The 15,616-nt window shown below is 38.0% G+C and overlaps 1 protein-coding gene across 1 annotated transcript in view; it reads right to left on the bottom strand.

Moving 5' to 3' along the window:
* The window catches only part of gab3 (GRB2 associated binding protein 3), a 37,186-nt gene extending 28,051 nt beyond the window's left edge, over positions 1 to 9,135 (bottom strand). The window contains 1 exon segment of the mRNA XM_036525317.1: positions 8,926 to 9,135. Within this exon segment, the coding sequence (XP_036381210.1) occupies positions 8,926 to 8,997 (72 nt within the window). The 5' untranslated portion in view covers positions 8,998 to 9,135.
* Positions 9,136 to 15,616: the final 6,481 nt, after the last annotated feature.

Genomic DNA, 15,616 nt, shown 5'->3' with positions numbered 1-15,616 from the left:
GACTGAACATGTCTGTGCTTCTGTGGTGTAACCGAGGGTAATCCCATTCAATCCAGCCACAGATGACTTTTAGTGACAAATGTGAAAGCAGTACTTTCTAAACTAAGGCAACCTTTTCAGTTAAAGCTTGAAATAAAACAAAAATGTGTCAAAAAGTTGTCCAGTCTTGCATTAATTATTTGAATGGATTTAATCCACCCTGTGTACATTATTAATTAGAATTTTATATTCCAGTCAACACTCATCACATATTATTAGGAGATACAGAAAGCACTTTATGAATACCAAAGTTCTTTTCTTTTTTGTCTTTAATTCAGGAAACAAATTCAAGGCTACACAGCAACATCCTAGTTCAAAGTATAATGTAAAGCCACTGTGATTAGTGAAAAAGAGATCTCAGTTTATAATTCTTCATGAACAGACAAAGATCACTTCATGCATATTTTGGAACAGGCTATCTGTTACTATTCACATCACACTTCCAACACACTCTGTAGCTGCTATGTCATATTGAGGTATGTTCAGATTCTGTGCCCCACCACGGTTTAAAGCGTGCTTCCCATTTTAGGTCAGTTTATGTCGGCAGTGTACCAGGTGCACAGCCAGAGGCATCTGTTTGGCTGGTGTCAAGGTGTGGAGGCAAGATGGGTGTGTGGAGCTGGGAAATGACGTAACATACACCTAGGGCTTTTCTACAGTGGCTTTGTTCTTTTCAAACAGTCCCCTTGGCTTTCATTTGACAAGTAGAGGACTAGAAAAGGTCAGCTAACGAGGCTTGCACTTAACTGACGCCTAACTCTTGTTCAGACCAAAATGAAAACAACAGCAAAGCCACCTTACCTAAAACAAGCTCTCTCTAGATCTGCCTTACCTTATTCCTGCTCCAATATGACACTGAATTTCAAGCTGCGTACCAGTTTAATATGTAACAAAAGCTAAGACAAGAGTGTGAGTATATTATGTATTCATTTTATCAGAATGTATCACTATTTTTATTACCTGCTCCCTGAGATTATTTGCATGCTCCATCTAGCATGCAAACCAATATCATGTTTATATAAGCAGTTCTTCTTATTTAATATGCAAAACAGATTTTTGTTTTGGATGTGTTCACTGGCAAAACTGACAGCATTACCTCCCTGTACATCAGGTATTCACAGAGACCTTTCTCTGGCTTTTGGTAAGGCTATTGTGGGGAACTAACCATATCATTTCCCAGAAGAGTAAAAAAGAGGAAGTTTCACTCAACATAGCACAGCTTGTGTCTGAAACAAAAACCTGTTTCACAAATAAATTGCTTTTCATGAAAGTTACAAAATCCACATTTATTCAGGCTTGTCTTAGCCTATTTATGACCATAAAACATTGCAAAATTGCACAAATCGTTATCTTCTGTATACTGTACACAGTTGTACGGCTACTTTTTCTCATAATGTAAAGCAGTTTTTCTTTAGTTTTTACAATATATGCATTCACAAATTGACATGTGCACAAAAATCATCAGCAGATGCATGAGAGAAAATGGATAGATAGACAGTTTATGCACACTGCTTTTTGCACGCTTCATTGTCCTCCTTTATGTTACAATATCTAAGAGTTTGGTCTTACAGACATTCATCATGCCAGACAAAAGAGCAAGTGTCTAATAAAAGGCTTCAATATATTACAGTTAACTTAAACGCAACAATGATTTATACAAGTGTAAGGCATTACACATACCTTGGTGAATTACATTACTTATACCTTTTTAATTTGTAACTTGACATGAACTCACGAAATCTTACGAAATCTCCATGATCAGATTGTTGTGCATTAGTGTCAGCAGTCACGCTCTTGGATTATTGTGCAATGTCTGAGAAAGCACAAAAACACAGGCCTTCCCCATTTATGTCAGTGTATGCAACTGTGTGCATGTATATGTACTGAGTACTAGAAACAAGTTAAGTATAATGTTAAAGATGATGTAACAATGACCATTAAATCTATTTCCATGCTGTAAAGTATAGTTAACTTTTGACAGAAGATGTGGTTCAATGTTCTGGCTCATGCCCTTAAGAATAACCTTACAATTCTTCTCATATCTAACCCACTGTTTTGGCAACAATCTCTTGTCAAAGTTCATGAGGTGAAAATGTCAATAATGGTGACCAAATTTTTGTATACAATGAGGAAAAGGCCTGCCAGAAGGAACAACATGGTGGCTTCCTCTCTGCCACCTTGTGTGGATTCTGTCCTTCTGGGTGTACTTTATGTCACTTTGAGTATATTCTGTCTGGCTCTGCATCTACTCTGTCATGCTCTGTATTTACTGTTTATTACAGGTGAATTCTGTCCTCACTCTTTGTTCCTCTGCACTTACTCTGAGTTACTCTGTATTTAGCCTGTGTTGCTCTGTGTGTACTCAGATAGGACACAAAAAATCAGGGATCAGCGTTACAAAAGGCACACATATCCATCTTGATATATTTATCAAACGTGACCTTGATTCATACTCATGCCTGTTTTTGCAATTAATTAATTTCTTATCTCCCTTATGCTACTTTTTATCATATCAAGCTTTGAGCTCATCAAAGCAATTCATCAAAATCATTAATATCCACCTCAAATGACCGGAGTGAATACTATGCTGCTTACTCTTCCTTTATATTGCACTCTTCACCATTAGTCCAACCCCCTACCAACATAGAGTCCAGCACTCCTTCACTGATCATCATAAATCTATGGTGGCAACCATACTGTCAGCCAATCTTTCTTTACAGCAGAGAAAAACTTAATTTGAGTGACTAAACTGAGTAAGAGTAATTCCTCCCTGATGCCCTGATGTCATACACCCAACATTTGTGTGCGTATGTGTGTGTTGATTTGCATTTCTTAATGTAATAAACCCTACTCCCACTTTACTAGCAGTTAACATGCATGACAAATGTACAAGTAAAAGGAGAGCTATGAGAGCTATGGCTGAAGTGGTTAAATGTGGGTGGTTTCTGTTTCACTCTTTAACGTGTTAACCGCAACATTGTTCTAACATTATTTTTAGTCTCCTGCTGCCCCGGTACAACTTCTGACAAAATGTGTTTCATAAAGGCCACACTTTGATGGGTTCAAAGACAGCACTTTGCATTACTTTTATTTCTTCATGATTCAATCATATTCATCTCCTGCTCAAATCACACACACACACACACAGGCAGAGAGGGGGGAGAGAGATCCATCCTTGGAATCATTTGCTTGCTCATTTAAGCTGCACTTCTTCTTTTATGCTAATTTCATGCAGCATAATAACTGACAAATCTGACTTATGTGAGCTAAGATATACAGTTGACATACATACCATCACTCACATTGTAGAGCTTTTTGGAAGGTCTTGGTAAGTCTTACACTGAATGGACACCAGAATGCTGTGTGCTTCTATCTTTAGTGCATAAATTTAGCATCCAGGTGTACACATGTATTATTAATCCCCTTCAAAGACTGCACTGGCATGAAAAAGGATGAGCAACATGAGCTATGAAATATAAAACAGCTAAAAAAAAGCTTTTTGTGAAACAGACTAATTATTTTCAATCAGTTGCAAGGTTTGACATTGATTTCCAAATTCTGTTTTCAAGATGGGTTAATAAGTTATGTAGCATTATAACTCTTGACTGGAAATATACCCAATATAGTTATATGTTGCAAAAATGGTTGTTGTTCTGAAAACAAAATAATGTCCACTAAATAGGGAATACTACCACACACACACTTATACACAATAGTGACTGTCTGTCAGTCTGCCTGTATTCTCCAATACCAAGGCAAAAACCATAATTTCACTGCTTACTGTACATTGTACCTTGGTATGTGACAAATAAAATTTTGAACTTTGAACATGCTTGTGAAGAATACTACACAGTAAGCATTGTTTAAGCAATTGTTTGTTTGTAGCATGGAAACTGGAAATTAATGCATAAATTATACATAAAATTCACTTGTGAATTGTTGTGAAGAGCTAACAAAAAGGGATTTTTTGAAACCAACAGAAAAAAACGGACTACCTTGTCTTGTTTTACCCTCAGTTTGCATGGATTCATAGTAAATACAGGCTTTACAACCAACAGTGTACAAAACTAAAGCAAACATTGTTGTTAGCTTATATAATACAGTAGTAAATCTTTCAACATAGATAGCTTTACAGTTACAATTTATAGATGATATTAAATAATATTAAAAAACATTTTTTTCTGTGTTATAATACAGAATATTATGTTCATTCCCCTTCATGCAACTCACTCGGTTGTAACTGTTATATTGTCATTATTATATTTTCTATTATATACTATTATATTTAGAGCAGTTGAATCCCCCCCCCCCCCCCATGAAACGATATATTGAGCTGACCTGGTATGGACAAGCATTTACAGCAAGCATGAAGACAAGACTAGCATAATACAATTTTATGAATTACCATAAGATAGAGTGAATCAGTTCTACAATGTGAGCACATTAAAATATTAGTATATTTTCAGTTATATAAGAAATGTTATAGTTTTAGAGGGGAATGAGAAGAAAATTTATGTTATGGGGTATTTCCAGTACTTAAATATCTATAAATACTATAATGGCAACAAACATCAGTGAAGCAGAAGATAAAAATATGTCTTCGAATACCAGTATATGATAATTAGCAGTAATACATATTCACCGCAATTAAGAAAAGATATCAATGTTCCAAACAAAAAAACAAATGAATACAAATCTATGCACACCTTAGCATTTATAAAACATCAACATTTGGCCAAAAAAAACTGAGAACCGCTCTGGTGTGAGTCAGTGACTTCTCCTGGTGAAACGAAACTCACCTCCTTACTATTTTAAGAATACAAGGATGATAACTAAAACAGCCTGACTGGGATAAGCGTTTTATACAGGCCAGCAATTTTATGACATTTTTTGAATATTAGGATGATATTTATTTAAAGGAATGGCCTTTCCTATTTCTTGGAGGCTTGGTTGAGGTGACTTTCATTGTGAGTCTTTCATTGTACTGTAGGTGTATAGGACTCGTATAAATACAGGAATATTGCGTGAAAGTAGACATTGGTGTTATATCAGCACCCTTTTTGTGAAGAAAAAAAATACAGCTCAGAGGTGACTGGGAGATGTGAGCTGTTTGTATTTGCATTGCAGTCACTACCAATTCCGAGAAACATTTGCATGCTGTCTGGAAGACAGAGGCTCCCCTGAGTCATTGTTTCTGAAGCCAATGTGGTATTAGGGCCTACCTCTAATGGGACAGAAAACATTTGCAATTTTACAGCTTTCAACAGCCAATGAGAGACAAACCAGTGGGAGACACTCAGCCTGACACACCAAATGAGTAAGGTCTCTAAGAGGGGAGACTATGTATAGGCTCTTCCTGCATGCTAAACTGAAGTGGTGAAATCACCATCCCCTACAAGATCGTTATACTGTTTGTATAACATACTACAGATGTCCTTTTTTGAGGTCCTTTGAATGGGTCTTACACCGTGTCTTAATAGAAAATGTCAGATGGCAGAGGCAGATAAAAAAGCATTTGTAACATCAGCAAAAAAAACTGCTTTAGGGTTATCACTGGAAAACTTTCCACATCCGCAAAGCTCGTATACTTAGAAATGTTGTTTCAAGGGAAAAGAGACATCTTAGAAAATGATGAGTTGCTATTACATGGTGGCTTAATATCAGTGATATCAGGGGAAACATGAACATACACACATGCACAAGTGCACATGTGGTGTGACATGACAAGCGGCAGTGTAGCATAGTGCATAAGGAGCAGGACTTGTGACCGAAAGGTCGCTGGCTTGATTCCCCACTGGGGCACCGCTGCTGTACCCTTGGGCAAGGTACTTAACCCGCAATTGCCTCAGTAAAATATCCAGATGTATATGGATAACATTGTAAGTAGCTCTGGATAAGAGCGTCTGCTAAATGCCAAAAAAAAACATGATAAACTTGTCTAAAATTGCTGGTTCTCAAATTGAGCTATTGAACTTGAACTGATGGGGAAGGTGAGGTTGAAGCAGGGACTCAAAGCTGTGGGAATACAGTTGTACAAAAACATAGAGGCCAAATACAGTATACAGGCATTGCAAAGTGTAATCTCAATATTACATGTCTCACATTTTCATATTCTTTCTCATTCAAGTTAGTAAAAATTCCAGTATTATAAAAATGATCATCATTTTAGAGGTCAACCAACTTTAACAACACCCTAATATAACTACTTCATTTACTTTATACATACTTGTAGACAGTACAGTAGTCTAGACTGATAATAACATTAGAGGCCCATACAATTTTGCAATGTAGCTGAGAACTGAAGAGGAGTAACGTTCCAGTCTGATTAATGCACGCTTTCTTCAGAACCTATAACTAACATGACCATGTAGCAGGCACAACCATGACTCATTATGAGGACTCTGTGAATTATTTCATGAAGAATGCAGATTCTTTTACTAAGAATGTGTCTCTGTTTCAGATAACTGCAGGTCACTGAGCCTGTAAACATGTAGCAGGAGTCATTTTGAAACAGTAGTGATTAATTGTGATTTTGTGTCTATCAATGAGATCATTTCTGGTTCAAATGGTCCATACCATTGAATTGATATATTAGAGGTAACAACCAATAAAGCTGAAAAATGTTTTTCTGGTAATTTTAAAACAATACATGATAACAGTAAATAAATGCAAAAATCAAAGGGAAACACTTGTTAATGTAACATGACCTTATAGAGTCTTTGACAGTATAGCTAGCTAGCAATGCTCACAAACAAGACATGCTCATTCATTTTCTAATGATCAATATACTTCCAAAGGTGGCTGGGCAACTTCCTTTCTCTAGACATCATCCCTGCAATTTCATAGCTGAAATCACATAGCTGATAGATCATGCAATCATCTACAGGTCAGACAATCAAAAACAGAAGCCAGGGAATGTTTTAAAATGCTCTTAATTGATCAATGTAAATGAAAAATAAATGGTATCAGAAGAATTTTAGGATATGTGTTAAAGTGAAAATAAAAATGCTTACAGGTCAATTATCATGTCAGCATTTTGATAACAGACAGGTAACATCCTAAGGAAGCAATTGCAAATCAAGCAGCACAGGATGTTTTTTTGATTATTTTCTAATTCAATTTAATGTTTATATATTACAGAGTACTTGTAGCACCTGCAAACTCTAATGCCCATGGGATTTCTGAGAAAACTGTGAGTTCAGTCTTTAGTCACTAAGGTCACTCCAACACTCAGCCTGGATTGACCACAGTGATTTTGGGCTGCTGTTTTTGAAAGCTTCCCAAATATCTAAATCATAACAGGTTTTACAAACCTCCTTGTCCTAGCTCATCAAGAGTACAAACCGTTCTTCAGACACCAGCTGCACATCTGACAGAAGTGAAACCCAAGCTGTGACAAGTAGATTTTTAAACATAGGTATATCATTACGTACACTAATACAGGTAACACAGATTTTTAAATAGATGTGAAAGTGTAGAATAAACTGCAAAAAAAAAATTATTGAAATTTAATTGTTTGTTTAATTTTCTGTTGTACATTCTAAGGCATGCAATTATATGCATAAAAGTGAATTTTATAAAATTATTATTATTATTATTATTATAGTTCCTATTTGGTACTTCAACGTGCTTGTGCTTTACATTATTGTGAAGTTTGGCAGTGTTTCCATTCGAGAGTGATCCTGATAAAAGATACAATAAGGTCTAAGGCCTGTGTACATGCATTTTCAACAGTGCACATTCAACGCAGGCCAGAAACTTCAAATGTGTCATTGGTAGCTGTATGTCCCAGTGACCTGGGAATGCCGGCAGAGTCTGTGACTTTGACCCATGGGTGTGCCTTCTCCTCGCAGCTGACCAGCGTTTCCTTGTGGGAGGGGGTGCCTCAAGCCTTAACTCTGGCACATTTTTTTCCTGACAAGAGCCTGTATCCTCTTGCACTGCAAAACCTTTTGCAAATCCACCCAACCTCCACCCTGTGACCCGTGTTCCATCAAAAAATACTGTCCTCTTAACAGCAAATCAATGCCTACCCCCCCTTTGAGAACTGGCCTTCCTTTTACTACTCTGCTGTTCAGAGGAAATACTAACACTCATCACCGTGTCTGATCGTTTCTGCCTGTAGGGTCATTTCTCAACAGCCTGGCTGTGATAGTGCTTCCTATGTTTTGCAACACACACCCAAATTTCACAGAATAACAGGCTGACAGTAACCGCACACATCGCAGCACACAGGGCCCCTTCCCTCCTTTAACACAGCACATAAACATATTGTGTGTATCTTATTGTGTGTGTGTCCACCCTGTGATTTCTACCCAATGTCACCCAACGCTTAGTAGAATGGAATAACAATGATAAACGTGCAGTGGAACTTGTAGTACGATCACACTAAGCTTACACAGCTGTTTATTTTCCCTGTATATGAATTTGTAACTATAAAATACATCAGACCTGTCTGAATATATAGAGTACAAATCATCTGCTGTGAAAGGAAAAATATATTCCTTTATATTCTGCTTTGATAATGAAAAACCACCACGTTCAGAGTGCACTTGACACAATGTCCCTTCAATGTCCCAGGCTGCCACGAATCAGAGGAGAGACATCAAGCAGGTCACTACACCATTTACTCAAAAAAAAATGAAACAGTAAATGCAACAGAGGTATGTATTTCAGCATTCCCCTGCAAGCTTCAAAAGAAACCGATTATGCTCTGGACAGCAGAGCACGGTTGTAGTGTTGATAGCTCTGAACAGTGAACACATCATTTGGTGCAGGAACTACTACTACTACATCCTGGCCAGAATGCATCACAATGACACATTACATATTTCCAACTCCCCGCCACCCACCCCCCAAACCTCCCTTTCCCGTTTCAGTACTCACATATCTCTTTAATTTCTTCTCAGGGGGAGATTTGATGAGCCAGCCGGTGCAGACCACATCTCCTGCACTCATCTTGTCGGCCGGGTGCCGGAGCAGCGAGAATCCAGCGTGCGTGCTAGATTGTTTCTAATGCTACTGCTGGGAAACTGAGTAGCACCAGTCAATTTCTGTGTTCCAGCGCACGGCCGTGCTAAAGGAGGAAGTCAAGCCATTGATCACACTGACAGAAAAGAGAGAGAGGAAGGGGAGAGAGAGAGAGAGAGAGAGAGAGAGAGAGAGAGAGAGAGAGAGAGAGAGAGAGAGAGAGAGAGAGAGAGAGAGAGAGAAAGAGAGAGAGAGAGAGAGAGAAAGAGAGAGAGAGAAATGCCCCCTCCCACTAATTAAAACACAATGCACTTGCACAGCGAGCACATGACTGGGATGTTTTATAAACAGAGGAACGAGTGAGTAGATGAGCCTCGGCCAAAAAGTGCTGTGGAGGGACTTTTGCGAGCCATCTGCCACTTAAGCCTTTCCTAGCATTGCGCTAGGACTACTACACACTCAACAATTCCAGAGGACTACCTAACTGTTTTTAAAAGCAAACGGCGGTAAGCGGAAAACAGCCAGGGCAAGAGAGAAAAGAAAGCTAGTGACTAATCAGCATTTCAGAGAAGTGGTGACCACAGACAAATGTGGAGAGATTAATCACAAGATGCATTGCACAAGACCTACAGCACTTACTGCTTACTTTACAACGTGAAATATACAGCAAAAACTGAGGGAAGGCCATGCGATTAAAGACAGTTTTCACATAATACAAAGGTTGTTAGTGTTACAGTCAATGCAACTGATTCCAGATAAAAGGTTTGTTTGAATGTTTTTGTAGATACAAGCTGGTATTCATGTTGTGGTAAATATCAAATTTGACACATTAAGAGACAAAGCTAATACCATATTATGTAATACCTAAGTTTAATCTGAATAAAACAAAACAAAACAAATTTGGACTTCACAAATTCCTTTTTAAAAGCTGGAGTAGTATGATGCATAGACAAAAATAAAAATACCCTGCATGATTCTACTTAATTAGGAAATTAATCCTTAATTCCAAATGCATTCCTTCAACACATGTGGTCTTGTCTTTCAGCTGTGAAACAGTTGGAGATTTTGTGGTGTAAATAGGTCGCACAAAGCATGAGCATGTCTGGAGACATTAACCAAACCGCAGAATTGAGAATCAGGTTCTGACTGGAATGAAGACGGAAAGACTTTGTTAAAAATACTAAAACACAAAACAACTGCTTGTGACTGTTGACCTTTTAGTGGTTTATGTATGACATGGGTTTGGCTGCGAACCATAACATTTTAAGTGGCATGCTGTTCTTCGTGACGTGCTACAGATAATTATTTTGGAATTAAAATGCTTGTAAATGCCTTCGAGATGTGCTGATGGCTTCATGAAAGCATAATCTCCCTTCTCTCCACCATCCAGACTGCCCATTTTTTCAAAACACCATGACACAACGGGCTCTGTAGTTGCCTTCACATAATATCATAATAAATCAGAGACAGAAATGCACAGGATCTATCTGGATTGTTATGACGCTTGCTTTTTGTACCAGCTGACTGTCATGGTAGATGCTCCAGGGTTACATTAAACTGCCCCCACCAATCATAGATTTAATTTGTTGTACTGTACTCACTGGGGCCAGGACACCATTGAAGCTTCCTGTTATCTCTGTCTTCCAAAAGATAAATTAAGGCCAGTGTGTCTTTAATTTCCAAATATATGACTTCTTTCCATTAGCAGCACTTGGATACAGCTGGACAACCCAAGCGTATACCTCCTAAAACATAGACTGCATCTCCATTACATTATTAGAGCATCTTCAGGTGCTCTTGGCTCTGGAGAGATATCAGATAGATCATGTTCTCTGCCTATGTGGTGTGGTGAGCCCCTCCTACTCCCACATAGTCAACATCTGGCTGGACATCTTCAATACTTGCTTTGATGTTCTTTTTGGACCAAAGTATGAGAAACATTTGTTTATGGAAATTTATATTGCATAAGGAAATACTAACACTTACCATTGTGTCAGGCTACTTCTGCCTTTGCCATCTGACAGTGTGCCATGAACATGCTTGTTTCTGCAAGACCATGGTCAGGCCACATCAATCACTATGTATCCAACTAAATTTTGAGCTGAAGACATTCAAAGATAGCAGCCAGGTGAAACAGCTCACAAGAAATACTACAATTTCTCTTACCGATGCATGTGTGCGTTTGTATTGTATGTGCATGTTAATGCAAATGTTTTGAGGGGAGCGGTTAGGCTGAGGTTTCAGACTTCAGAGGAAAGAGAAACAGAGTATGCTGACACATGAGCAAAGATGCAAACTTTTGTTGTACCCATTTCTACACCATGAGTCCAAAATACATAGATGGTAAAAAAGGTTTATTGACTATGGGAACACTGTAAAATCCACCTGTACCCAAAATGATGTCAAAACTGAGACTGCATTCTGAATGTGAGTAACAGGACTGTGTGACTATGATACTGAGAGTGTGAGCATTAACATAAACAGATGGGAGAGACAGGGAGCCATGTTCTCCATGAGAGGATTTATGCAGTTGTTCCATCAGTGTTAAAAAAATGTAGAGTTCCAAAATGTAATTTAATTCATATTAAATCTAAAGCTGTGGTGTAAGATAGATCTTGTGAAATCTGGTAAGGCAAAAACCGTGTTATTTTGTGGCTTTCTACAGGCTTAGAGGATGCAGAAACTGCAGCGTTTCAAAGTTAAGTATATATAATGTGATTTAAAGATACAGTATATGCTTTGTGGAGGAAGACAGGCAGAGGGAGAAGGGATGTGATAACCAATCTATGCATTCAAACAAAATCTTTCAGTTACATTCAAATAAATCAAGGGCAGGACTGATAAGAGGTCTGTATACAATTTCCAATTTCCCCACAGTTTACCTCCATGTGGCTAAGTTCAACATATGAAAGTGGAGTTATATTGGATACTCCCAGGGTTTAGTCTAAACAGCAGGAAATAAAACTTAATGAGAGTTTAAATGACAGAGGGTTTAAAAAGACATAAGTAAAGAAAACACACACTTGGATTTGTACATCCAATTTCAGTATGACATAAGCTTTTAGCAAAGTCTTCAGAAAAGAGATCACAAGTTCTCATGGCGGTGTCTGAGAAAAACGTGAAAAACGATGCAAGTGGGAAACTAAACCGATCGAGCTGTAAAAGTCAGAAAAGCTACAACCTTTTCTCTTGCTTGTTTTACTAAAAGCGACGTGTCTTTAATTCAGTAACCAAGTCGCTGCTGCCAAGTTCAAAAACGTCTACCACAGTTTACTGCATCAGCTTATTGCCCCATCAACTGTGAATTGAAACTTGCCCCCAATTTTATCCCAAACTCATCAATCACAAAACATATAAATTGTGAAAGGACTAAAGCAAATACTTTGGTTAAAATGTGCTGGCACTCTGTGCTGGGAATTATGACGTTTTTTGCTCCACCAAATTGTTTCATTCAAATCAGCAGGAAGACCTGTTTCAACAACTCAGTGATTTATTCAGCCAAGAAACGACTGGTAAACTGGTAAAATGTCTTCAGCTAGTTTAATAATTTAATAATGACATAGCTAAAAAAATAAATAAATAAATAAGGTAGTTGAGTGACAATTACGTAAAATTAGCAACTTGCTTCATTAGTGATTAGATAAAAATGTGCTAGTTTTTATTTAATGTTGGAATCTAAGATTTACAGCATTTTTAATGTATCATGGAGTCACCTGCTGGTCAGATAAGGAAATGCACTGAGCAAACAGTATCAGATTAACAGTCATGTATGGAAAGAACTGAACAAACTAAATAAACAGGAGGAACTAAATTAATCAGTAGCAAGCTGGCGAACTGCATCAAACCCACACTGTCACAGACTACAAGAACTGGTTGAACAAATAAACTGTACGCAATGAAAGAATCATTGTACTGGGTACTGATTCACTCAGTGGTTGAGGGCACTTATATTCAGCAACTAGTTCAGTACCTTGATAGCACCATGCCCCAATGTTTCTTCCACCCATGGTCATTTTTGGTTTTGCAGTCTTCTACAGGTTTACATACTGTAGTACATCTGGGGGGTTGCCTGAATGGTGAGTCAAATGAACAAATCTTTTAGACAACTGGACAGATACATACACTCCAACACAAAGATTCATTCAGAAAGATTTGTTTGTTTGTGTACTGCACACTGTATTCTTACTTTAGCATTTATGATCTCAGGCAGATTGTCCCCACATCTCAATCATGTGGAGGATTTGGTTCTTTTAGGCTCTTGATTCTTAAAAGCAGAGTTTCAAATGCATGGACGGAAATTATGTTTATGTATTTTTTTTACTTATACTTAAATGAGAAATTTACTTCATTGAGAAATGTGCTACATACTTCAAACATGGAACAAAAATGTAACACTGTTTCTACAATTCCATGGCAGTTTCAAGGTCCTTGTCTAAATTCAAAAATAAAAGAATAATGTGCCATTCATTTTGAGTATGTCCATAAGGTGTTTCCAATTTGGATTCATATTCCTCAGTTGACATTAATTTTCATTTTCTTGCAAGCGTCTTTTAGAATCTCAAACATTGAAGACTGTGGAATGTCCAATTTCTTTTTTTCCTTTTCGTTTTTGTATATTCACCCAACTTTCTGTTATCACCAATTGTACATTAGGCTCATCTCATAGCAAGCCTCTGCAATTGCTCGCAATGTAACAAGTGCAATATGCCAATATACATACATGCCAACTGTGACTGTCTTTCACACTACAAGTCCCACAGTGCACCAGGCCGCAGGGACTAGCTGTTGGGTGCATCTCTCTAACAGCATCTGAGCAACACATTGGTGCCCAAATAAGTCAAAGGGTGCCAAGAGTGGAGTGACAAGGAGACTTTGGCTGACATAACCACCCCTCCTGCTGTGGTGTGGCTCCCACTCAATGTTGGAAGATGACACAACCCAGTCCATACTGCTCACCCTCCTCTCAAATAACGAATTGTTCAGCCTCAGTCTTGTTCAAAAACCCCCTCAGATGAAAAAGCCTGTTCCAAGTCTGTTCTCCCAGCTTCTCCATGGTATTCACTTTAAGTCCAAATGGATTGGATTTCTTTGTTAGTTCCGATGTGCTGTGTTCAAGTTAACCTATAGATGTTGAACAACAATAAAAAAAGATTTCTCTAGAGTTCCTTGTTGATTAACAATCATACAATTTGTTATATTAAAGTCACTGTTCTGGTATGCAATGCTATTGATTTATCTAGTCTATGATGCTGTTTATTTCCAATCAGAAAATTTATTTTACAAAAAAATATTTTGATGTTGTGATGGTAATATTACAGATCTAACTGGGGTTGCAGTATATCATATTGATAAGGAGTAGGGCTCATAACCAAAAGGTTACTGGTTCCCCACTGGGGCACTACAGCTGTTCCCTTGGACAAGGTATTTAAAATTGTTATTTTGCACATTATCACATCATGCTATCCCTGTCACTTTTGTTTATCACATGTTTCTTAAAACATCCTTCTGTTTGTGAGTTTGATGTTAACTTACTTTCTCTTGGAGAGGACAAGACAAATTGTCTTCAGAAAACATTGCGACTCAATGTTCTTGAAGGATTCATGAAAACATTTCAACAATAAAACTGATTTTAGAACACCATGAACATTCCAGAAACGTTCTTCAGACCCTGAAACTGAAATTCATGGAGCAGCCATAAAACTAAGACAATTAACGTACTGGGGAGCATTTTCCCCAACTTTCAGGGAATGTTCTGGTAGCCAGATATTGTTAGCCAGGGCTTGTCGGCTCTTCTCCACACATACAGTTAGCTGTGTAATTTCTAACTTTAAGTAAAGTCAGAAGAGTTCTTCTTCTGTTTATTTGCCTGGCTAGCTTGCTATGGTCAGCACTATGAGACTAGACAGAAGGGGGGTGCAGAGGGGTGCAACTGCAATCCACAGGGGTGCACAAAAAGTCATAAATACTATGTAGACATTGGGATAAAAGGAGACAGCTGGGGGTGCACTGAGGTCCATCTGGGGGTGCTATGCACCCCTAAACACCTCCATAGCACCGGGCCTGGCCTCACTGTCTACCTTGATAAAAAATGGCTGGGATAGCTAACCTTAGCCATCAATGAATGAGTACATATGTATTTGAACATTGAAGATGTTTTCAGCCACCTGGGGGGTCTAGTTAATTACCAACCAAGTCAAACTGACATTCATACAGAACAGGAATAGCTACCCAGGAAAATCAAGGTTATCAACCACACTATAAAATCAAAAATACTGGGTTTTGCACTGCAGTATTTCTGAATCCTTCTCTTCACGAGCATGGTTTAAAGTTTGTGCTTGGCTGCCTGTTTGCTGCTTTGTTGCTGTAACTATGACAACTCTGTGCGTATCTCAAGAGTACATTACATCTCTCTGTACCCCACTCCACCCTGATAGCTGATAGCCTTACAGTGTTGCACAATGGTTTAACATCTGGTTGAAATTGGCCTAATTATAATTATAAAAGTCCTCAAAAATGTTGTTAGGAAAAATACAGAGCAAATTGCATTCTGTATCATTCAAAAGACCATTCATGTTTTGTATGTTCACACCAGTCAATACTCACCAGC

The sequence above is a fragment of the Megalops cyprinoides genome, chromosome 3 (genome assembly GCF_013368585.1).
Source record: "Megalops cyprinoides isolate fMegCyp1 chromosome 3, fMegCyp1.pri, whole genome shotgun sequence".
In the NCBI taxonomy this organism is placed as follows: Eukaryota; Metazoa; Chordata; class Actinopteri; order Elopiformes; family Megalopidae; genus Megalops; species Megalops cyprinoides.
The sequence above is the reverse complement of the archived record's forward strand: the minus strand, read 5'-3'. Positions and strand labels throughout refer to the sequence as shown.